Raw genomic sequence first — 22,710 nt, 5'->3', positions numbered from 1 at the left:
GTCACAGGCATTTCAAGTGAGATATAGACTTCATAAAATATTGACGGGACACTGGTTCATGGGCTCACACGATTCATAGGGGCCTATCTTCTTCAACGCTGACAGAGTGGAAACACAAAGACTTTTTTACGTTGAACATTTTTGTGAATAAATGCTGGACTCCATGAATTTTTTTTTATAGATACGAATGTAACACAGTCTTGATTCTTGGTTAAAAGCAAAAAAACGGGCAGTTAGCATTTATTTTACGTAAATATGTCGAAGTACAATGCTAGTCTGTTCCTCAGTGAGGCGGCCGCCATATGTAAACAGCTTTTCCAAGGAAAATTCTTCCAAACAATGCTTAAATGCCTGAATTCTTTATAGATATGGACGTAAAACAGTCTCGATTCTTGGTTAAATAAAAAAATAAAAAATAAATAAAAAAAACGCGCAGTTCGGGATTTATTTTACGTAACTATGATGAACAATGATGCTCGTCTCTTAGCCCTTTGCTGTGATAAAGCCATTGTAGCAGACCCCTTTTCCGTTGAAAGTTCTTGTGAATAAATGCTTAAATCAATGAATTCTTTATAGATATGGACGTAAAACAGTCTTGATTATTGGTTAAAAGCAAAAAAAAAAAAACGTGCAGGTAGCATTTATTTTACGTAAATATTGCGAACTATGAGGCTAGTCTGTAAGGAAATTAGCACCCGCCACATGTAAACAAAGAGCTTTTTCCCTTGAAAATTCTTGTGAATAAATGCTTAAATCCCTGAATTCTTTATAGATATGGACGTAAAACAGTCTCGATTATTGGTTAAAAGCAAAAAAAACGTGCAGGTAGCATTTATTTTATGTAAATATTGCAAACTATGATGCTAGTCTGTAAGGAAATTAGCACATGCCACATGTAAACAAAGAGCTTTTTCCATTGAAAATTCTTGTGAATAAATGCTTAAATCCCTGAAGTCTTTATAGATGTGGACGAAAAAGAGTCTCGATTCTTGGTTAAAAGCAAAACAAGAAAAAAAACAAAAAAACAGCCGTTTGTATTTATTTCACGTAAATATGTCGAAGAATGATGCTAGTCTGTAGCAATAAATTTCTCTCATTGATTTTTTTCACAAAGTTAAAAAATGCATGCATGGTACAAAAAATACTGTATAATAATTACCTTGAATCCTTGAACAAATCACTCCTGAGACAGTCCTTCCTGTTTGTATGAGGTACAGTTTTCGTACTTTTTCAATCTTAAATCAGGCGTTGGATCACTGCATGTGTTGACTCTGCGACCGACTGCGAATAACTGAGGCGGACTGTAGGGCGGCCCCCAATTTAAAGGTGTTGCGCAGTAAAAGTGGAATCCGACCCATCGATCATTATGAAGTCTATGGTTTTATTTAAGAAAAACAGTTTATTGCAGTAAGTGATTTATTAGGTTATTAGGTTGTTTTGTCACTATATTCGTGGTTCAATAGGTTAAAAAAAAACAGGCAATAATATCGCATATCGCAATAATTAATGTGACAATATATTGCCTACTTAAGTTTGTTATGGTGACAGGCCTATATCAGACCTTGTAAGCAGTTACTCACAATGTTACTCATTACTTGAGCATTCGTTTCACCGAACACTTATTTACTTTTTGATGACTACTCTTGAGTAATATTATTTTTGAACTAACGCTATAACACACCTGGTTTGCTCAAGCCAAAAATTGGCTTCAATAAAGCAGAGGAGACATCACATTATCTGTGACCTTTGGTTCACATCAGATGTTTACTTATTGGCTGCCCTTGACGGTGATAGACATCCAGTCCATTTGAGGTAGGAGGGTTGGCTGCTAATGAACTTCGTTTCAAATGGATTGACCGTCCATTAGTCAGAAACTAGTAATATGAATTCACAGCAGAAGGTTGTATACGAGTCTACAAGTGAAGGAGCCAGCCACACAAATGGACGTCTATCACCGTCAGTTGCAGCTAATGACATTGCAAGGTTGTTCTGACCTAACAGATGGTCTAACAATACATGATGAGAATTAGTTAAAACACACATCTTTGCAATGATGTGATTCTTTTAAATGTACGCACAATTTACTTTGCTTGTTTCATTCTGAATGATGCTAAAAAGAGCAACTATTTTGTGTTAGTCTCAGGAGACATTGATGGACCACTGCCGGGTGGCTGGCATCACGTGCATAGCCACGGTGTCGGACAAAGACGGGAACTACGTAAAGGTAACTGTGTTATGGCTTTCAGTAATTCTGATTATACATTCTCACTGTCAGGCTGAGCTGAAATTTCCAAATTTGGTCAAGTTAATGTTTTCCCATAATCATCCTATTAGTCTGCCCCCACATGGTTGTGTTATTTATACAAATTGCTGCCTTTGATGATGCAGTGTCAACAACTTCTTAAAGGCTTTGTTGACCTAAAAATTCTCCAAATCCTTTTTTCAGCCATTATTTTATTTATTTATTCGAATAAAAACTAGAAAGCGTAAAAGTGCAGATAACAGGGTACCCGCGGGTTATTAAAAGTATTAAAAAAAAGCATTGAATTTAGTTTTCCATTATTAAAGGTATTAAAAGTATTAAATTAGCTTTTGTAAGTCTGGAATTTTTTCACCATGGTATGAATTTTCAAGAACATCTCAGTGCAACCTAAATTATATCCGTGACAAAGTTTTTTTTTTGTTTTTTTTAAATCCTTAACGAAAACGACGCATAAAATTTTTACGATGCACTGCACTACAAATCGAAATGCAACTCGTGTGTGCCAAACCACCACAACCGGCAAAACGGAGAATCCATCCACCTCTGCATCGGGAATGCGTCCGTTTGTCGGTGGAACAAAAACCGTGCAGGCAGAAGTATTGTGGATTCTGAACACCAAAACAGACCACCATTCATATACTTCAAATGAGTCCATTGGTGATCTTTCGGATATTACGTCATTTTTGGTCGGCATCAGCTGTCACAATGTTGGTCATATTGCGTTTTGTTCCAGAGGGAGCGTTCCCGATGTCTTAACTGTCTTTTGTAACGAATTTTCAGTTGGCAGAAAAAAACGCACATTTTGTTAATGTTTAAATAGTCTACATATTTTTATGAATATTATAAATGCATTTACACAATGAAATAACGCTGGAAAAGTTTGTTAAATATAAATAAACAGATGCGGTTTTGCGGACTCGCAGAGGGGACGATTAAAAATGGCGTATAGGCCCGCTCTGGCTCTGCAATGACCATATTTTTATCCAAATTATTTATTTTATAACAAGTATTCCTTAGTTCATCATTCATACATCGTTAATATATAGCTATTTCAAAAAGTGGCCCTGGCCCGGCCCGACATAATGATTGACATTTTAATTTTGGTCATGTTTTCAGTTTAATTGAGCTGTTTCCTGCTTGCTATGTTTATAATTGCGATGTTTGTTTACCCCTTTTCCAATTACTGCGAAGAGGGAGGAAGTTACATCGGCCGCCGCTATGATATTTAAGTCATCAGCCATCTGCTGTGACCCGGGAATTTAACGCCTGCTTTCACAGACACTGCTTCCCATGTCAGTCGACACGGGAAATTGTTTTCACACACAACTGCTGCACGGTTAAGTCCCGCGATATTCCCGTTGTTTTGGAGTATGTGATAGGGGCTCAAGTTACATCCAGATACTTTAGGTTGCAGTTTATGGGTCATGCGAAGGCAGTGGACCTGCCATTTCGGTTTGCCTTTCGAATGAATGTGAATTTCGCCGTTTTAACTCAAGAGTTAGCCATGTTCACTGGGGTCTTGGCAGGTGCACTAGCGGCTAGCCTGTTACAGAAGATGGCTGGTCTGAGTCCTGTCCTCCTCCTCTTTTTGTCCATAATTATTGTGTGCGTGTGTGTGTTTTAAAAATTCTGACAGACTTTATAATGTTACTTTGAATGTGTTTTAATTGTATCTTCAATATATGTGCATTCTTTTGTCAAACACATAGTAATTGAGGTTAAATTTGATGTTCAGTGCTTTATTTATTTAATATGATTCAATATGATCTAAATAATGGGTGCGAGAAAAGTATTAATTTTCAGTTGAAATGGCATTAAAAAAGGTCTTAAAAGGCTTGAATTTAGATTTATCAATCCTGGGGGGACCCTGGATAAAGTGGTACCTCTACTTACAACATTAATTGGTTCTGGTAGTCTCGCAACCTGAAATTTTCTCAAATAAAGATGCGTTTTACATGTAAATGCCCTGATATGTTCCAAGCACTACTGCCACTCCACATTAAAATTTCATAGTTGGGGTAAAACCGGGAAAAAAACAGCCAAACACATTTGAATCATTCCATATACCAAACCTAACCTTTGATATCTGTAACTTTGTTCTTTTTGTTTTTTCATTAAATTTTTTTTCATTTGATATTTTCACTTAAAAACAAAAAAATGGGAAAACGGGAAATAATCAGTTTTGAATTGTTTTGTATTTAAAAAACCAAAAAGTAAAAAAATAAATAATATGAATAATAATAGCTAATAGCTAATAATAGCTGTATTTCTGCACTACAAGGCGCACCTAAAAGCCTTCAATTTACTCAAAAGCCGATACAGACTTCATAATGTATTGACAGGTCAGATCGGTCATGCACTGCGCCTCGCATTCAAGTAGGTGGCCGCCCACATCAAGAGGAGCTATTCACAAACGCGCACGCAGCGAACTAATGCCGGATTTCTGTTGAAAAAATACGAAAGCTGTACTGCATACGAACAGGAAGGATTGTCTCAGGAGTGATTTGTTTGAGGATTCCAGATAATCATAATATTTTTCATACCATGCATGCTTTTTGAAACGTGAAAAAAAATCAATGGGAGAAATTAGCCGCTGCTGCATTGGCATCATAGTTCGCGTTATTTACGTATAATAAATGCTAACTGCACATTTTTTGCTTTTAACCAAGAATTGAGACCCCGTTTCACGTCCATATCTATAAAGATTTAAGCATTTATTCATAAGAATTTTCACCGTAAAAGCCGCTTAGATTCACTAACAGACTAGTATTTTACTTTGACATATTTACATAAAATAAATGCTAACTGCAATTTTTTTTTGCTTTTAACCAAGAATCAAGACTGTTTCACGTCCATATCTATTAAGAATTCAGGGATTTAAGCATTTTTTCACAAGAATTTTCACTGAAAAAGCTGTTTACATCGGACGGCCGCTAGCGACATTCACTAACATACTAGCCATGTTCATTGACATATTTAAGTAAAATAAATGCTAACTGCACGTTTTTTTTAATTTTTTTTATGCTTTTAACCAAGAATCGAGTCTGTTTTACGTCCATATCTATCAAGAATTCTGGGATTTAAGCATTTATTCAAAAGAAGTTTCAACGAAAAAAGCTGTTTGTGATTCCACTCGGTCAGCTTTGACGGCCTCGCCAACAATGCAGGCCCCCTATTTATCGGCCCCGTGTCCCGTCATTACATTATGAAGTCTATGAGCCGATATATATCTAGAGGATGCATAATGCAACCCCAACAACTTATAAGAAAACAGTTTTAGAATAAGCCATTCATTGAAGGTGTGCCTATAGTGCGGAAAATACAGAAAATATATCTTAGCGAGAAATTACCTGATTTCCCTTGGCGGGCAACACAAAATGACGTGGCGGGCCCGATTTGGCCCCCGGGCCACTAGTTTGACCACTTGTGCTTTAGTCATTTGAGCATCTGTCCTTTAGTTTACTGACAGCTGGACTTCATTCCACTGAAGCAGATATTTTTATTAAACATCAGGTCAAATCCTTGGAGAAGGACAAACAGTCCGAGAAAAGGGTTCTTGAGTTGGAAGTGGTGGAGCACATCATTCAAAAATTCCGGACAAAGTTCTTAGAGGAAAGATCCATGAGGTAAAGTCATTCTCTTCTGGCATAAAGTTCTGCTTTGCTTTCTGGGAAGCCTGATACAAGTTGCTCCTTCTTCTGCAGGGAAATATCAGAAAGTATGGGCCAGAACACTAAAGGCTCCCAGCTCAACAACACAGGTACTGCGTACATCACCCTCATTCCTAGTTTACACTCAACACTTATGTGAAGCATTAGCCGTGTGCTGCACTCAACACATATAACAGTTGGTCCTTTGTTTCCGTGGGTTGGTTTAATGTCTCCGAAGTAAATGTTTAACATTATGAAACGGAGATTAACGTGTCAGCCTGAGTGATAAAAGATTAGAGCCTCAAAAAATCAAGCCAAAGTGTTTCATTTTTCACCCACATACTGTGTAATGATCACACAAGTCCTGTTTCCATGGCTAAGTCAATGACAGATTGTTACAAGGGCGTAGGTTGTGCATAGGGACGGTAGGGACATAACACTACCAACTTTTCAGGATGCTCAAATTGTCCCGACCAACTTTTAAGCAACCTTATTTGCATTATATAATGACTTTAGTTATGTAGGTAATTATCTGGGTCAGATAGTGTTGTTCTGCAACTTTACCGTACTTATTCTTTATTTTTCTTCTTATTCATTCATTCAGGCCGAACCGTTCAAGTATCTAAACGACCGGAATTTTCGCGCGACGATGGGAATTTTTCAAACGGCCCCGAAAATTTTCCGTTCACCCGTAAACGGTGATTTTCCGGAAAAAAAAAAAAAGCTTCAAAATGTATCCAGTCCTACAATTTTGACCAAATCACATAATTTGGGCATCAAAAATTCCAGGATGGCGAAGGCCATAAAAGTTGTATACACAATTGGGAAAAAAATTACGGTTCCCCGGAAATTTGCCAAAAACTTGCCCATTCATTTTTAATGGGAAATTTCCAATTCAATTCCAATGGAATTACCAATGGAATTTAAATTCCATTGATGCCATTGACGGCCATGTATGTTGAATCTATTGATGCTAATGTACTTGGATTCCATTGACGTTTATGTAAGTCGATGCCATTGACGGCCATGGACGTCCAAAATTTTTCCCATTCATTTCAATGGGAAAAAAACAATGTCCCCAAATCATCAGGAAATGACCAGATATCAACAGGACGTGTCCCCCAAACTTCCCTGATTCCACTGACGCTTATGGAGGGTGCTGCCATTTATGGCCATGGACGTCCAAATTTCCCATTCATTTCTAATTGCATTTACTTTGTGTAATGCCATTGACGGGCATGTTTGTCCATTCTATTGATGCTGATGTACTTGTATTCCATTGATGCCTATGTAAGTCGATGCCATTGACGGCCATGGACGTCCAAATTGTTTCCCATTCATTTTCAATAGCCAAAAAAAAAAAACAATGTCCCCAAAACAACAGGAAATGACCAGATATCAAAAGGACGTGTCCCCCAAACTTCCCCGATTCTATTGATGCTTATGCTTAGTCTATTGACGCTTGTGCTGCCATTGACGGCCATGGACGTCCAAATTTCCCATTCATTTCTAATGGCATTTGCTTTGTTTAATGCCACTGACTGGCATGGTTGTCCATTCTATTGATAGCCCTGGGTGGGGCTAAGATCTGTATCTCCTCATAGCAAAGACCCAGAGTAATCAATCCCGAAATTGCAGTTTCTAGTTTAGATTGTCTTTCCATATTTTGTAAGGATAGAATTGACCCTACTATTATTAAGTGAATTACCTTCATTATGTTCAGACTGACATTTACCCTTTTTCACTTGTATGAATGTGTGAGTCCATTTTTTCCCCTCAAACACATGTTTGATTTGCATGACACCCCCACCCACACACACACACACACTCAAAACCCAGACAGAAATACAACATGTCGACAACATGCCGCCCCACCCCCCTTCGAAGACGAGGGATATTAGATTTTTTTTTTCTTTTGGCCAGCAGCAGCAACCACTGTAAGTAATGGTAATGTAAAAAAGACATCAATGTTGTGGAGGTGGGGAACACACCACTAAATTTGCTACTGAAAGTCCGACCTGCAGCAAAGTTGCATGACATTAAACTGTGTGAATTTGCTAACCTGCAAAACTCCAGTAGGAAGCTGCTTAGAGAGAAGTGTCTTCTATATGTGTTTTCTACTTTTATCGTTAATTAAACTGTGAGAAATATAGTAAACCAAGGTTTACCCTTTTCTCCCTAATTTTCTTTTTTTTTAATTCATGTGGTCTTGAAGCAGCCTAAAGGAGCTTTCACTTTTTGTTGAGTTTGGCTGTGCTTGTGGACAAAAGCAGTAGTGTTTTACCTCAAGGAAGGCTCATTTTTGATTTATTTTTGTTATTCCCTGACTAAGAAGGTTTTTCAGTTATATTGAATTTCTTTATTTAGGCAGACAATGTTGACTGGTATTAAGACACTTGCTTATTTTTTTGCATTTCTGGATAGTTAAGCGATTATTGAGGGGTGATAATATAATTTAAATTATGTTCAAATATTGCAATTTAAAATGTTCTAAATAAACAAACAAAAAGATAATTAAATCCAGATATTTATTTTGGAAGTTTAAAAAAAGAAAAAAAAAATTGTAGTTTTTGAAAAAAAAAAAAATGTTTGAATCGAACGATGTATCACTTGAACTAATTCATATGAAAGTTTATATAAGTCAATTCAAATTCAAATGAATCCCTGACCCCTGTTCACCCAATCTGTTTGGTCTTATTAGCAATAAGTGTACATGCAGGTTATGCTGTTATATCGTCCCTACTAATGTTGAGAGCAAACCTACGCCCTTGGATTGTTACCCAGCACTTTTCTAGCACTGCATTGAAAAATGAAGACCCAGTCTGTTTTTTTGGGCTACAGGATCTTCAGAGCAATATGGGAGCAGTTGCAGCATGAACATGAATGTAAATGTCATCAGTTCAGAGAAAGTGTCTGCCAGTGCAAGACGCCGCTTTGAAACTCAGGTAACGGAGCCAAAAGCATCCATTGGCATGTTTACCTTGACTAATTCTTTGTAATACTCCATGGTTTTTTACACACGACAGTGAACGCCTACATACTGTAGCTGCAGTTTGGTATTCGTATACTTTTTAGGGGGAAAAACTACCAGATTTTTCAAACTAAAAGACTCAGTAAAAGTCCTTTGTTTTTCACCAAAATTGACAGTGCGCCATATAATCCAATGAGCCTTATGTATGAATTCTAGTTGTGGTTAATCACCACAAACTTGTTGGAGGACAACTGTACTATACTGCTGTTTACTGCCATTTTAGCTGTTTTGTTTGGTAAATGAGAAGTTACTGGAAAATACTGATTGCTGCAACCCAGAGGTTGCGCTAGACTTTTTCGTTGTCTGTCATTTTGACTGACAGTGTCATAAAAATCCGGTCATAATCTATTTTTACCCGTCACTTACATTTTTAAAATGATAATAATGACATATTGAATAGTATTTAGTTTTCATTCATTTTTAATTAATATTCTGTCCGAACAAGCTTAACAAGAGGCAAACAGACAGCGGAGTGCACCAATCAGCGACGGGCAGACGTGCCGTTACCAAAGCGACGAGGGCAGGACGAGGGACTTGCGCGTGGAAGTAAACATACAAGGAGAACGGAGTTTATTCAACATGGCTAGTGCGAGACAGGCTGTTGTCAATGTCTCGTGTCAATGTGTTTTAGCTCATTTAAAACTGAATTTACCGCGGATTGGAACATATTCTCGGCTCTCCCGCCATCCGTGTTGTTGTAGAGACAACTTTCGGCGCGCAAGAGTGACGTTGCTCGTGAAGAACACGTCACGCAAATAAACAAATCTAATTCGTCGACTGATTTTGTACCTACTCGAGAGGCTGTGTCCCAGACTTTTCTCTCAGTGTTTGAAAAATACAGGGAGAACAATCTGGCCGTGCCAGGCAAACACTCAGTTGCCTTGACATTTTTCCGACTAAGGCCACCGATGTCATGCATCAAGAGAGACAATAGCTAATTAATATGCTCACTCGCCACCCTGTGGTCTGGGGTGTGAATTGCAGCCTGTCAAAATGACTGATGGACTTCAGTTTTTTCCGTCACCGTTTAAAAAATCCGGTCAACGACGGAAAATATTCGGTTAACGCGACCCCTGCTGCAACCTCTGGGTAGACTCTATGAATAGCCCTAAAAAAAATCCCAGACTTCTCAAGTTTCCAGTGTTAAACACTTTTAACATGCAGTTTGTGGCTTCCAGGTGGGTTTAATTGAAAATGATGTACTGCTTTTCCTGCTGGGTGTGTATTATCATCAACAAGTTGGCGTTATCCTTGTAGACGCTCCAATGTGTGCTCGTCTGTCTATGTTCATTCAAAATTGTTGGAAACCTTTATTTATTTTTTTGGGCCAAAGAAGATGAGCACATGTAGAAATGACTAAAATATGACAAAAAAGAAAAAACAAAATAATGCTATCCTCATTAAAATATGAAAACCTACGAGACCTAAAAAAAAAAAGATTGAAATGATTTTATGCAGGAATGGGAGAAAATCCAAAAGGTTCAGATACTAATCATATATATATGTATATGTATATTTATATGTATGTGTGTGTATATGTATGTGTGTGTATATGTATGTGTGTGTATATATATATATATGTGTATATATATATCAGAGGTTGCGCTAGACATTTTCATTGTCTGTCATTTTGACTGACAGGGTCATAAAAATCCGGTCATAATCTATTTTTACCAGTCACTTAAATTTTTAAAATGATAATGATGACATATTCAATAGTATTTAGTTTTCATTCATTTTTAATTTATATTGTAACGCTTGCTTGGCGGCGAAAAATTAGACACGGAAGTTGTATTTTTCTCCCTCTTTTTACTCTGCTTACCGCCAACAACACCAACAAAACAACTCCACTCCCAAAGAAAAAGAGGCAACTATATAGACCCCAATCACCAACGTCACACAATGATCTTAATTGTGGTTGTCAGCCCAAAATCTTCTAAATATATATTAAATGCATCTTACCAGATATAAAATGACTACTACATGTGGTGATCGTTTGGTGCCCAGATTTCTTGTCGAATTACAGCAGTCCATCTCGCTCTCCTCTTCGGGTCTCTCAGAATACGGTAGAACTTCAAGTCTCTCCGTCTATCTTCTCTGTTACTGCAACCAACCGCCACACACGCCTTCGCCATTTTGATTATTAATGTTAACGAGCAGAAAAACACGCCGTAATAGGAGGCATGTACATAGCGGTAATGTGTAAACACGACGAGCTGACGGACAATATAGCTGCTCCAGTCAGGGGGCGGAGTTGTGACGTCATGTCATTGGGGTCTACAGACAAGTTTCCTGAGGGAAATATGGGCTTCGCACTTCCGGTGCGGTTGAGTATCAGTGTATTAGCAGTGTATTGATGACGATAAAACTACGAAATCAAGCCAGAGCAACCCATGGAATCTTCAAAAATTGATTCAGCACGACCTAGATGACACGTAGATGAGATTGGATGGCAGTATGTGTCACTTCGTTGATCATTCGTGGACAAAATTATTAACAACGGTCAGCCTGTGTTAACGTGAGGAATGGATTGATACTACGGCCATTAGTGACCAAAATGTAGTGAAATTACAAGTTATATTACATTTGCCGACTGCAGAAGGGCTGACATGGATTGTTTTGTTACAAGAAAATGCTACAAGGTTATGTACATATGATGTAAACACAAATAGTATGTCATTTTTTTTATTGCAGGCATTGATCGCAATAAAACATTTAGACATAATTCCATTTCTTGTTTTATTTAAAACGATTGGTGCACTCCAAAACAGGTCAATAAATCACATTTATAAAAGTATTGCAAAAATAGCATACGAGAATGTGATATCAGACCGCAGAGCTCCGGAGCCTCGTGAACAAATAGCGACATCACGGAGGCCCACGGCGGCATTTAGATGTGCTTTTCTCCCGTCCTTGGTAATTCCAGCTCCAATAGCATACATTTAAAGATGCTACCGTTCACAAGTTCGTAGTTGGATCACGGCGATCTCGGCGAACCACCGTCTGTCACAATTCCTGCCCCTCTCTCGGCCTCTCCCGGGAGTCGAGCTGTCATCATCATTGTGGAACGCAAACGATATATGTTCGATATATGTCCATCAACGTACAAGCCAAGTTGTCTTCCCTTTTATAACAGCGTTTCCCAGCTGAAAACAAACGAATAAAAACTTGCAACACTTGGATTTATGCGGTGCATTCAAACACGATTAGCAACAGGCGGCTAGCAGCACTAGCAGAAGCTAGTTGTTGTATAAATGATTAAACTTCGTAATTACAATCATCATCGTAATATCAATAGCAAAGGCAACAAGTCGTTTCATGCGCCAGATTTTAGGTTTCGTATTTTTAGAGCACATTACCTTCCATAACAGCAGGGGCATGATTGCAGGAGCTGTCAGTTTTATACATCTCCTTCCCTCCCTCCTGTATGACGAGTACGAGCACCCATGGTTTGGAAATTGACATGGTACGAAGCATGGAGGCTTTGGCTTGGTTCTCCACCCGCCTACATCAAAATAACATTCCCGGGATCTTGTATAAAGACCTTCCAACTTCGATTCCACCGCCATTGACTTCAATGGTAAACAGGCGGAAACGGAAGGGGAAGGAAGACATAAGGAAGTAAACCGGAAGTACCTCGGAAACTTGTCTATACACAGGCGGCAATCTAGTCCACCAATTGGATGACGCGCTGGCACACCGGGTGCACCTATAAGAACCTCGCGTTGATGTGTCAATCACGGTGCTGCCGCCAGACCCCGGTGACGCTACAATATTCTGACAGAATAGCCAACGACATCATGCATTAAGAGAGACAATAGCTAATTAATACGCTCGCTCGCCAGCCTGTGGTCTGGGGTGTGAATTGCAACCTGTCAAAATGACGGACGGACTTCAGTTTTTTCCGTCACCGTTTTAAAAAACCGGTCAACGACGGAAAATATTCGGTTAACGCGACCCCTGCTATATATATATATATATATATATATATATATATATATATATATATATATATATATATATATATATATATATATATATATATATTAGGGCTGTCAAAATTATCGCGTTAATTAATTTTTTAAATTAATCACGTTAAAATATTTGACGCAATTAACGCACATGTCCCGCTCAGACAGTATTCTGCCTTTTGGTAAGTTTTACAGCAAGGTTTTTTGTGCTGTCTAACAGCGAACTCTTGTGGTCGCTTTGCGACATGGTTTATTGCTTTCTTGCCAGTTCAATATGGCTGCACGACATCTCGGGCTGACGCCTACGTTGTAATGTTGTGCTTATATGATCCTTGGACAAGATTTGTCCGTAAGTATGGTTGTTGTAAAGAATGTACATATTATGTTAGTAAGCGAAATGTTATATTTTTTATATGAGACGCTTTTTGTTTATGTTTAGTGAACCTGTATAGTGTGCTAAGCTAACGTTGTTGCTAATGCAATGCTTGTGTACTTTTTTTTTTTGTAGTTTCACTACGGTCTAAAGAGGACAGTGGTTTGAGGCCATTTTATTAATAAATCAGATGAAAAAGGAAGAAGTCTGATTATTAAGGCGTCGTTCACTAGCTGTCTAGCTTTGGAAAAAGTAGACGCTTCGGAGTGAGGACAGCATAGACAGATTTAAATGACAGTAGAGTGAAATGCCCACTACAGTCCTTATGTACCGTATGTTGAATGTATATATCCATCTTGTGTCTTATCTTTCCATTCCAACAAATTATTTTACAGAATATATATATAATTCACAGAAAAATATGGCATATTTTATAGATGGTTTGAATTGCGATTAATTGCGATTAATTACGATTAATTAATTTTAAAGCTGTAATTAACTCGATTAAAAAAATTAATCGTTTGACACCCCTAATATATATATGTATATATATATGTATATATATATATATATGTAGACAGATATATACAGTATATATACAGTGCACATATTCTTTTTGCCCAGGTTCTCAGAGGAGGACCTGGAGATGTGACTTGGTACTCATTGAGCTTGAGAGGCGACCCGCCTGATGCGATAAAATTATGACAAGCTTTACTTAGAGCCAATTAACTTTAATTATATTAACAATTAATGCTTGATTAACATCAACTGGCACAACAAAATGGGGCGAGTGGGGTCCTGTCTGACATCGATACTTTGCTTAATTGCCACATGCTGTTTTTTTCGTGCTTTTCAAAGTTTGGATGGCTGAAATTCTTTGACCCTACATAAAATGCGCTTCTCTTATCAGCGACATTGGGATTCTCACTGCACATTTTGTACCGCATTTCCGTACGAGCATCATTTGCTTCTAGCCATGGTACCTCCTGCAGCCACTTTTCAGCAAAAGTCCTTTTTTTCGGTAGCTCCGGTGTCGTCTCTGTCGTCTGTCTGTCTTTTGATGGGGGTGGGGGAACACAGAATTACTTACTCAGTGGGGCCTGCCTCTTCGACATTTTGAGAAGGTATTTTCTCGTGTCCGCCGCAGATACAGTGGTCAGCCATCGGTACGCAAAAGCGTATGGAAGCCGTTGAGGGCCAACGCGTTTGTCTACGTCCAGTACGCATGCGGGCATGCGGACCACTTATGTGCACCCTGTGTGTATATATATATATGTGTGTGTGTGTGTGTGTGTGTGTGTGTGTGTATATGTATGGCGGAAAACGCTTAGGTGACTTGAAGTTCCGCTCTGAGACCCCCAATTTGGCCAACTTTCAAAATTGGCCGATATGCATGTGTGATACATCATTGGAAAGCTTAAAATCTCAATTTTCTAGGGGAAGAAAAATTTTAAACAGGAGGGCATTTCTAAAAAAAAAAAAAAATTTTTTTTTTTAAACAGCAAAACCCTATCTGGAGGTGAGAGCACGCAAGAGCAGAATTAAAGACGCCATGACTTTAACGAGATATAATCGCGTACTTACCTTGTTTCGATCCAAAAACTCCACGTAGCATATATCACTGAATGTCAAGACACAGCTGTGAATGGCCACAGCTGGATTTTTGGGGGATTTTATGGGTGAAACACGGTAATATAACAAGGGTCGCGATGCAGAAATCGCAGACATCGAGTAGTGGTCGAGATGTTCTTTTTCATATATTTAACCCTTCAAATGTTGTTTTTCAATTTTTCTTTGTTTGGATCGATTATTTATCATCTAACATCAGAGAAAATGTGATAGTAACAAAAAAAAAAAAAAAAAGCGATACTTATGAGGTAGATATACTTTTTTTACAGACACCATTTTTTTCATTGTGACGTAATTTGTATAAAAGTTTAAAATATGCGAGTGAATAATTTTTTTAAGTCATTTTTTTTTAAACAAAATATTACACATCAATTAATGATTCTAAGCAAAAAATGACATTTTAAATAATGAATATAATTAATTACGTATATTTTATGGATGGGTTGAAGCAAAAGCGTTTGCGCGACATCTGTAAACGGGGGTTTTGAGGGTGAAACGGACAAATTAAAAATAGTTCGGGGGCTTAATGCGTCATGAATCTGCTATGGCAGCATATAGACATATTGTTCTGTCAAACACAACAGTTCTTTTGGCTTAAAATACAGCAGTTTCTTTTAAAGAAGGGTGCAAGAGCAAAAATTGCTTTTTCAGTCTTGTCTGTGTTTTCCGCCATATATGTGTGTGTGTGCGTGCGTGTGTGTGTGTGTGTGTGTGTGTGTGTATATACTGTATATGATAGAGAGACAACGGGTTTCCTAAAGAGACAAGAGTCCCGTTTCTAGCCGTTTGAGAGAGCCATGATGCAAAGACAAGTTAAATATATATGTGTGACAAAATATCGAAATAGTGATATTTCGCGATACTTTGTATCCCAAAAGGTTTTCAATATGCTCAAGCCAAGAATCGATATATTGTTTCTAAAAGATGCAAATGTTTAAAAAAAAAGAAAAAAAGAAAAAAGAACCTACAAGTTGCCACCAAAATAGTCTCTGTTAACTCTGGCTGCCATTGACAGCGCTAGACGCCCAATCCATGTAGACTGGAAGAGGTGAATGATCGTTTGTTAATTTGAAACCAGAGCATTCACGGTTAGTCTTTCTGATTTTTTTAGGCGTTTCTAGCTCACTTTTTGTTCATTTTAGGGCATTTACAGGTCACTTCCTGTTGAGTTTGAGTATCTGCCTATTCATATAGGGAGATTCCCTGGGCACTCCCTGTTCTGTCACACAAAAGAGATTCCCACCCCTAATATATGTTTATGAACTATACTGTGTTTTTGCGTAACCTTCAAATGCAAGAGGTAGAACTACTTACACTTTGTCATTACAATGCCATTTTTTTATGTGTAAATAACAAACAAAATATTAAATGGCTTACCATTTTTTACATAGATTGCAACTGCACATATTTGTCTGTTTTTTTTTTCTTTCAAGTTATATGTTTGTATTTGTACTCTTTTATTCTGACCGTGGAAACTATTCTTTTCTTCCACCCTTTCATTATTTCTGACTTTGTTTATCTTGCTCTCCCCCTCTCAGATCCATACCCGATTACAGACCCTTGTAAGCAGTTTACAAAACAAGAGCAGTGACATTGAGGTTCTGGCAGTAAGTCATTTTGTTTGTTTACCCATACATACACTTCCTCTTTGAGTACTCTTTATCTTTCCAATTCAACTGTGACATGTCTGAGCGCGAAAAAGGGATTTGATAGCCAGAGCATGAAACATCAGAAGAAGCGGAGTTGTTTACCTTATGCTGTGCTCTGCAAAGATAGCTCAGAATCACCTCCGTGAAGTTTGACCCCCATTAGACGCAAATTTATAGAAACAATTTTGTTATTAGTTTGTGCTGATTTTTTTTATTTTTTATTACGTTTGTGCTGCTATCATTTTTGAGATATTAAGCCCCCCTCATTTTGATTAAAAATGGTGTCAATGGTTTTAGATATTGACATTTTAATTTTGACAGGCTCTTTGGTTTGACACCCCAAAAACGACCGTTTGTAAAGAAATGAAATTTCAAAGTGCTACTTGTCCTACAGATTTTGTCCAAATCACATAAGTTACACCTCTGTGAAGTTGGCCCCACATCAGACTAGGGATAGGAATCGAAATCCGATTCCAACTCCGAACCGGATCCTAGTGTTTCGAGGTCTCGACATCACAATGAAAAAGCCGCAACGATCCCTTTAACTATTCCAAAAGACTCGTATTGCGTCGTCACGTAACGTGACATGTCTTGTTGTCTAGACGCATCAAACTAGCATGGCGCCAAGAACCACTCGCTCCAAAGTTTGGCTACACTTCACCAGGAAAGAGGGTAAAAATGGAACGTTACAATGGTTTAGCACGAGCATTGCAGACGTAAACATAACAATGACAGCACGTAGGTTGAAACACTCAAAAGTGTGTCTTCACTTCAGGAGGAAAAATTATAACAAAGCGACTTGCAGTCATTGCAAGGTGCAATGACAAGGATAACTGCATCGGGAGGGAATATGACTGTAATGTCCTCACCGAGACGTTAAGGCTCAGTCCTGGCTATACAGCTAGCTAAACTCCCAAATGACGATGCAGAAGACGTTGGTATAATATGCTGACTTTATTCAGCAGTCGTTTTGACACCCATCACTTGAAGAGTGAAACTAAAAATGGAATTGAAAGAAATCCATTTCGTCCCCAATATCAAACAGGTTTGCATCAACGTAAATCAGCGGTGATTAGCTGCTCATACAGTAATAACACAAACGGTTAGCATGCGTTCACTAGCATTAGCACATTGTTCAAACCACTACACAACTGGATTTAAGTGCCCGATCGCGAGTGGAAACACACAACAACAACAACACAAAAGATGATACATACAGGCGTTGCCTCTGTAGACATTTTACAAACATTAACAAAGAACGTAGGCTCATAGCAGTGTTTCCCTCTCTCACTAACTCGCTCACTCGCTTGGATGCCTTGTAGCTGCACTTTTTCGTGTGTAAGCGTGCTCTTCTTTGCGTGAGGAAGCGCAAGGGCGCCTCCACTTGAGCGTGAAAGCACACTAAAAACTAAAAGGCATGCATTTCAATATAATGGTAACTAATCCACTTTAACACAATGTTACAATGTTTCAGTAAAATGTTACACATACTTGTGTATTTGCCACTTATTTCCACAGTTAACATTGAGACTTTGGGCCTCTTTTGACCTTGTTGTGAGTTTGTAAGGTTGTGACTTCTGATTAAACAAACTCGATGCCAATCAAAACGTTTTTTTCCCCATATTAGAATCGATAAGAGAATCTATAAAGAATCGAGTCGTTAAGCAATATCGATAATGGAATCGGAATCATAAAAATCGTATCAATTCCCATCCTTTCATCAGATATAAATTTATAGAAAAATTATGTCATTCGTTTGTGCTGGTATCGTTTTTAAGATCTTAACAATTCTTTAATAGGTCAATCTGAGGTCAACCAGCCCAGCATTTTGATTAAAAATGGTGTCAATCGTTTGTGCTACGTTTGTGCCATAAACATTTTCGTTTGTACTGCTTTCACACATTGTGAACATATGACCGAACTATGATGCATTTTCGTCTCGTCAGATGAAAACTGTCATTAGTCCCGTTATGTTTTAGTCTCCCAAAACACGTTTTTAGCTCGTTATTGTCTCGTCATCGTCATGAAAAAATTGTTTGTTGACGACACATTTTCGTTAGTCATCATTGACGAAACAACTCTGATATTATTGGCTCGGATCTTTTAACATCCATTCAAAAGTGAGATAATTTGCTTGATAACACTAAATGACATGTTATAAGCATTCATTAATACTCATTAGTCGTGACAGTATTATGTCATAATTATGATTGTCTCATGCCAGTCTTGTGGCACCACTGTCAAATAGTATTACCAAATACCATAACTAGCAAATAATGAAACAACTGGAACAGTAACTGTATAAATAATTGTCGCATAACATGAATTTTGATTGATATTTATATCTGGAGTGCTGCAATGCATTTTCAAGGATGACTGCCTGAAAAAAACATCAAAATTCCCTCAGTCCTTGATGATATGGGGCTGCATGTCAGGCAAAAGCACTGGGGTGGTTAAATCTTAAATCTGGGGTGGTTTACATTGAAATTTTAGACAGCTTTCTTTTCCCTTCAATTGAAAATATGTCATTGTCATTTTCCAAGATGACAATGCATCATGCCACAGAGCTAAAACTGTTAAAGCATTCATTGGAAAAAGATACATCCAGTCAATGTCATGGCATGCAAATAGCCCAGATCTCAACCCTATTGAAAACCTGTGGTGAAAATTAAAAAAAATAAAAATAAAAAAAAAAAGGCCCACAATAAGGCTCCCACCTGCAAGGATGTTCTGGTAACTGCAATCAAAGAGAGTTGGCACCAAATCGATGAAGAATATTCATCCAGTCCATGCCTCAGAGACTGCAAGCTGTCATAAAAGCCAGAGATGGTACTATTAAATACTGTAGATGTGTTTTGATTGTTATTTGTTTGTTTGTTTCTCATGATTCCATATATTTTTCCTCAGAATGGAGCGATTCCATATATATTTCCCTGCACTTGCCTTGCTCTATAAAAGTAACATTTACTGACCACCACAATGTTTTTTATTCATTTCTTTTAGTGTTTATGAATGCGAAAGAGTTGCACTTTTGACCTAATTCATTATTTTTTCAAGCTTTTTATCTGCGTTTGTTCTACATGATAAAATGGCTGAGTGAGTGCTCGTCCGAGACTGGTGATTCCATACTTTTTGCTTGGGATGGTGGTAGTAGTGGTTGGCGTTGTGTTGCATTATGCATCCAAATGATGAAGCTGAGCTAAATGGAATGTCATGCCATTATTAACCAATATTGATCCATATATATAAAGTAGGGCTGTCAAAATTATCGCGTTAACGGGCGATAATTATTTTGTTAAATTGATCACGTTAAAATATTTGACGCATTTAACGCACAAGCCCCGCTCAAACAGATTAAAATAACAGCACAGTGTAATGTCCACTTGTTACTTGTGTTTTTTGGTGTTTTGTCCCCCTCTGCTGGCGCTTGGGTGTGATTGATTTTATGGGTTTCAGCACCATGAGCATTGTGTAATTATTGACATCAACAATGGCGAGCTACTAGTTTATTTTTTTGATTGAAATTTTTACAAATTTTATAAAACAAAAACATTTAATAACATTTAACATTTAATATAAAATTTCTATAACTTGTACTAACATTTATCTTTTAAGAACTACAAGTCTTTCTATCCATGGATCGCTTTAACAGAATGTTAATAATGTTAATACCATCTTGCTGATTTGTTATTATAATAAACAAATACAGTACGTATGTACCGTATGTTGAATGTATATATCCGTCTTGTCTTATCTTTCCATTCCAACAATAATTTACTGAAAAGTATGGCATATTTTATAGATGTTTTGAATTGCAATTAATTATCATTAATTAATTTTTAAGCCTGTAATTAACTCGATTAAAAATTTTAATCGTTTGACAGCCCTAATCTAAAACACATCGGATATTATTAAGGCGCACTGCCAACTTTTGAGAAAATGAAAGGCTTTCAGGTGCGTTTTATAGTGCAGAAAATACGATAATCATGGAGGCCCATTATGTATTTGTAGCCAACTTAGTCATTTTGATAGTTGGCTAATATAGTGAAGATCGATATATACAACATGTGTTGCCTTCGTTACAAGACAATTTTTGTGGCTCCAGACATTTTTGTCTTTTGCTCCAACATGGCTCTTTCAATATTTTGGGTTGCCGATCCCTGGTATAATGCAACCCAACCACTACTACTGCTACTATTGTGCCTTATAATGCGATGCGCCTACATATGAGAACAGAAAATTAGACTTTCAAAGAGGAAGAACGCATAATCATTACACAATCTGAAATGTCAAAATTGTTATTCGACAATGTCTGCGTTCTATAGGATACTGGGGGCGGGATTCAATAAGCTTCGGCTTCTCCCGTCTGCGCTTTTCTTTTCGGGTTGAACTGAATGTAAACACAAATGAATGCTGTATGTTTGTTTGGATTTGTCATGCCTGAAAGGAAAATAAAGAAACAAACTGTTTTCAAATAGACCATTCATTGAAGGTGTGCCTTATATGGTACTATCTCAAAATATATAAAACGATAGCTGCACAAACGAAAATTTTTACTGCTCAAACGTAGCATAAACGAATGGCACCATTTCAGGTCTATTTTGCAATAAATCGGGGGCTGGATGACGTTATTACTCGAAATAAATATCTAAAAAGGTAAGAGCACAAATGTAGCACAAACGATTGGAAAAAAATGTTTTAATCAAAAAGGGGGGCTGGTTGACCTCAGATTGACCTATAAAAATTATTAATATCTCAAAATCAATGGCAGCACAAATGATTTTATTTTATTTATTTATTTTCCAGAACAAACAAATGACATATTTTTTTCCATAAATTTGCATCTGATTGGGGGGCCTATGGAGGTAGATTTGTGTCTTTATTATGCAATCAAAAAAAAAGTTTCTTCAATCAAATAAAAAGTTGCTTCAATCAAAATATATATTTTCAATCGAAGAAAAAGTCACTTCAATAAAAAAAAAATGTGTATGAATGCAAAAATAAATAAAAAATGTATTTGAAAACTATTTTTCTTTGAATGAATTATTTTTTTAAATTTAAGTCAAGTTTTTTTTTTGATTGAAACAACTTTTGATTGAAGTAATGTAATTTTGCGTTTGGACCACATTTTGGCTAGGACATTTGTGTCTTTATTATTCAATCAAAAAATAAGTTGTTTCCATCAAAAAAATATATATTTTCAAAAGAAAAATCACTTAAATCAAAAATTTAAAAAAAAAAATTAAATCGTAGAAAAAAAGGTTTGAATGTGAACAAATATTTGAGACTCAGAAATTCGAATATAATCACTTCATTTTTCATTGAAACTGTTCTCTTTGATTGAAGCAATCCTTTTTGTGTTTGAGCCATATTATGGGTAGGACATTTGTGTCTAAATCATTCAATCCCAATAAAAGTTGCTTCAATCAAAAATAAACTATTTTTAATCAAAGAAAAAATCATTTGCAAAAAGGTTTTTTTTTTTTTTTGAAAATATTTTTTTTATTTGAAATATATATATTTTTTGAAGTGTCACTTTTTTGGAAAAGCAAAAAGTTTTAGACTTTTTTTTTTTTTTTTAAAAGGAAAAAGTTTTGAACACTTTTTTTTGAAGTGGCAAAAGTTTTGAAGGCACTTTTTTGCGATTGAATCATTCTGACACAAAGATTCAACTTCAACGCTACTTCCGACATGTTTGAGTGGCAGGTGACTACGCCAAAGGCATAAAAGTATGAAGCAAGAATAACGGCCACCAGGGCTCCATCCAGCCATCGGACTCTGCTCGAGTCCAAGCTGAAAATAGGGCACCGGTACGGGGGTGTGACATTGGCATCTCACCGGAGTACCCGGGAAGGTACGTTCGCTTACTGAGCAGGCTAGTGTCGGGCCACTCGCCGGCCACTCCTGTACCGGCTCGTCGCTGACACTCCGGTTGGACCCAATTGCCAATCGTCATGTCAGCGCAGCGGCCCGCTGCCCGCGGGTGAAGTTCCCCGTGCTCAATCACATTAAGCAGCAGGGCACCGTACCATCGCGGGTACTCCGGTGAGATGCCGATGTCACACCCCCGTACCTGAGTCTCAAATATTTTTTCTCATTCAAACCTTTTTTTCTACGATTGAATTTTTCAAATTTTTGATTGAA

At 37.4% G+C, this 22,710-nt stretch overlaps 1 protein-coding gene across 1 annotated transcript in view; it reads left to right on the top strand.

Annotated features, from left to right (window-relative positions):
• The window catches only part of eif2ak4 (eukaryotic translation initiation factor 2 alpha kinase 4), a 119,692-nt gene that overhangs the window by 89,259 nt on the left and 7,723 nt on the right, over positions 1-22,710 (top strand). Inside the window, exons 32-36 of the mRNA XM_057858810.1 lie at positions 2,138-2,224; positions 5,777-5,889; positions 5,968-6,023; positions 8,755-8,858; positions 16,456-16,524. Coding sequence (XP_057714793.1) covers positions 2,138-2,224; positions 5,777-5,889; positions 5,968-6,023; positions 8,755-8,858; positions 16,456-16,524 — 429 coding nt within the window. The remainder of the gene's footprint in view (positions 1-2,137; positions 2,225-5,776; positions 5,890-5,967; positions 6,024-8,754; positions 8,859-16,455; positions 16,525-22,710) is intronic.

This window comes from Corythoichthys intestinalis, chromosome 15, assembly GCF_030265065.1.
Source record: "Corythoichthys intestinalis isolate RoL2023-P3 chromosome 15, ASM3026506v1, whole genome shotgun sequence".
Lineage (NCBI taxonomy): Eukaryota > Metazoa > Chordata > Actinopteri > Syngnathiformes > Syngnathidae > Corythoichthys > Corythoichthys intestinalis.
The sequence above is the reverse complement of the archived record's forward strand: the minus strand, read 5'-3'. Positions and strand labels throughout refer to the sequence as shown.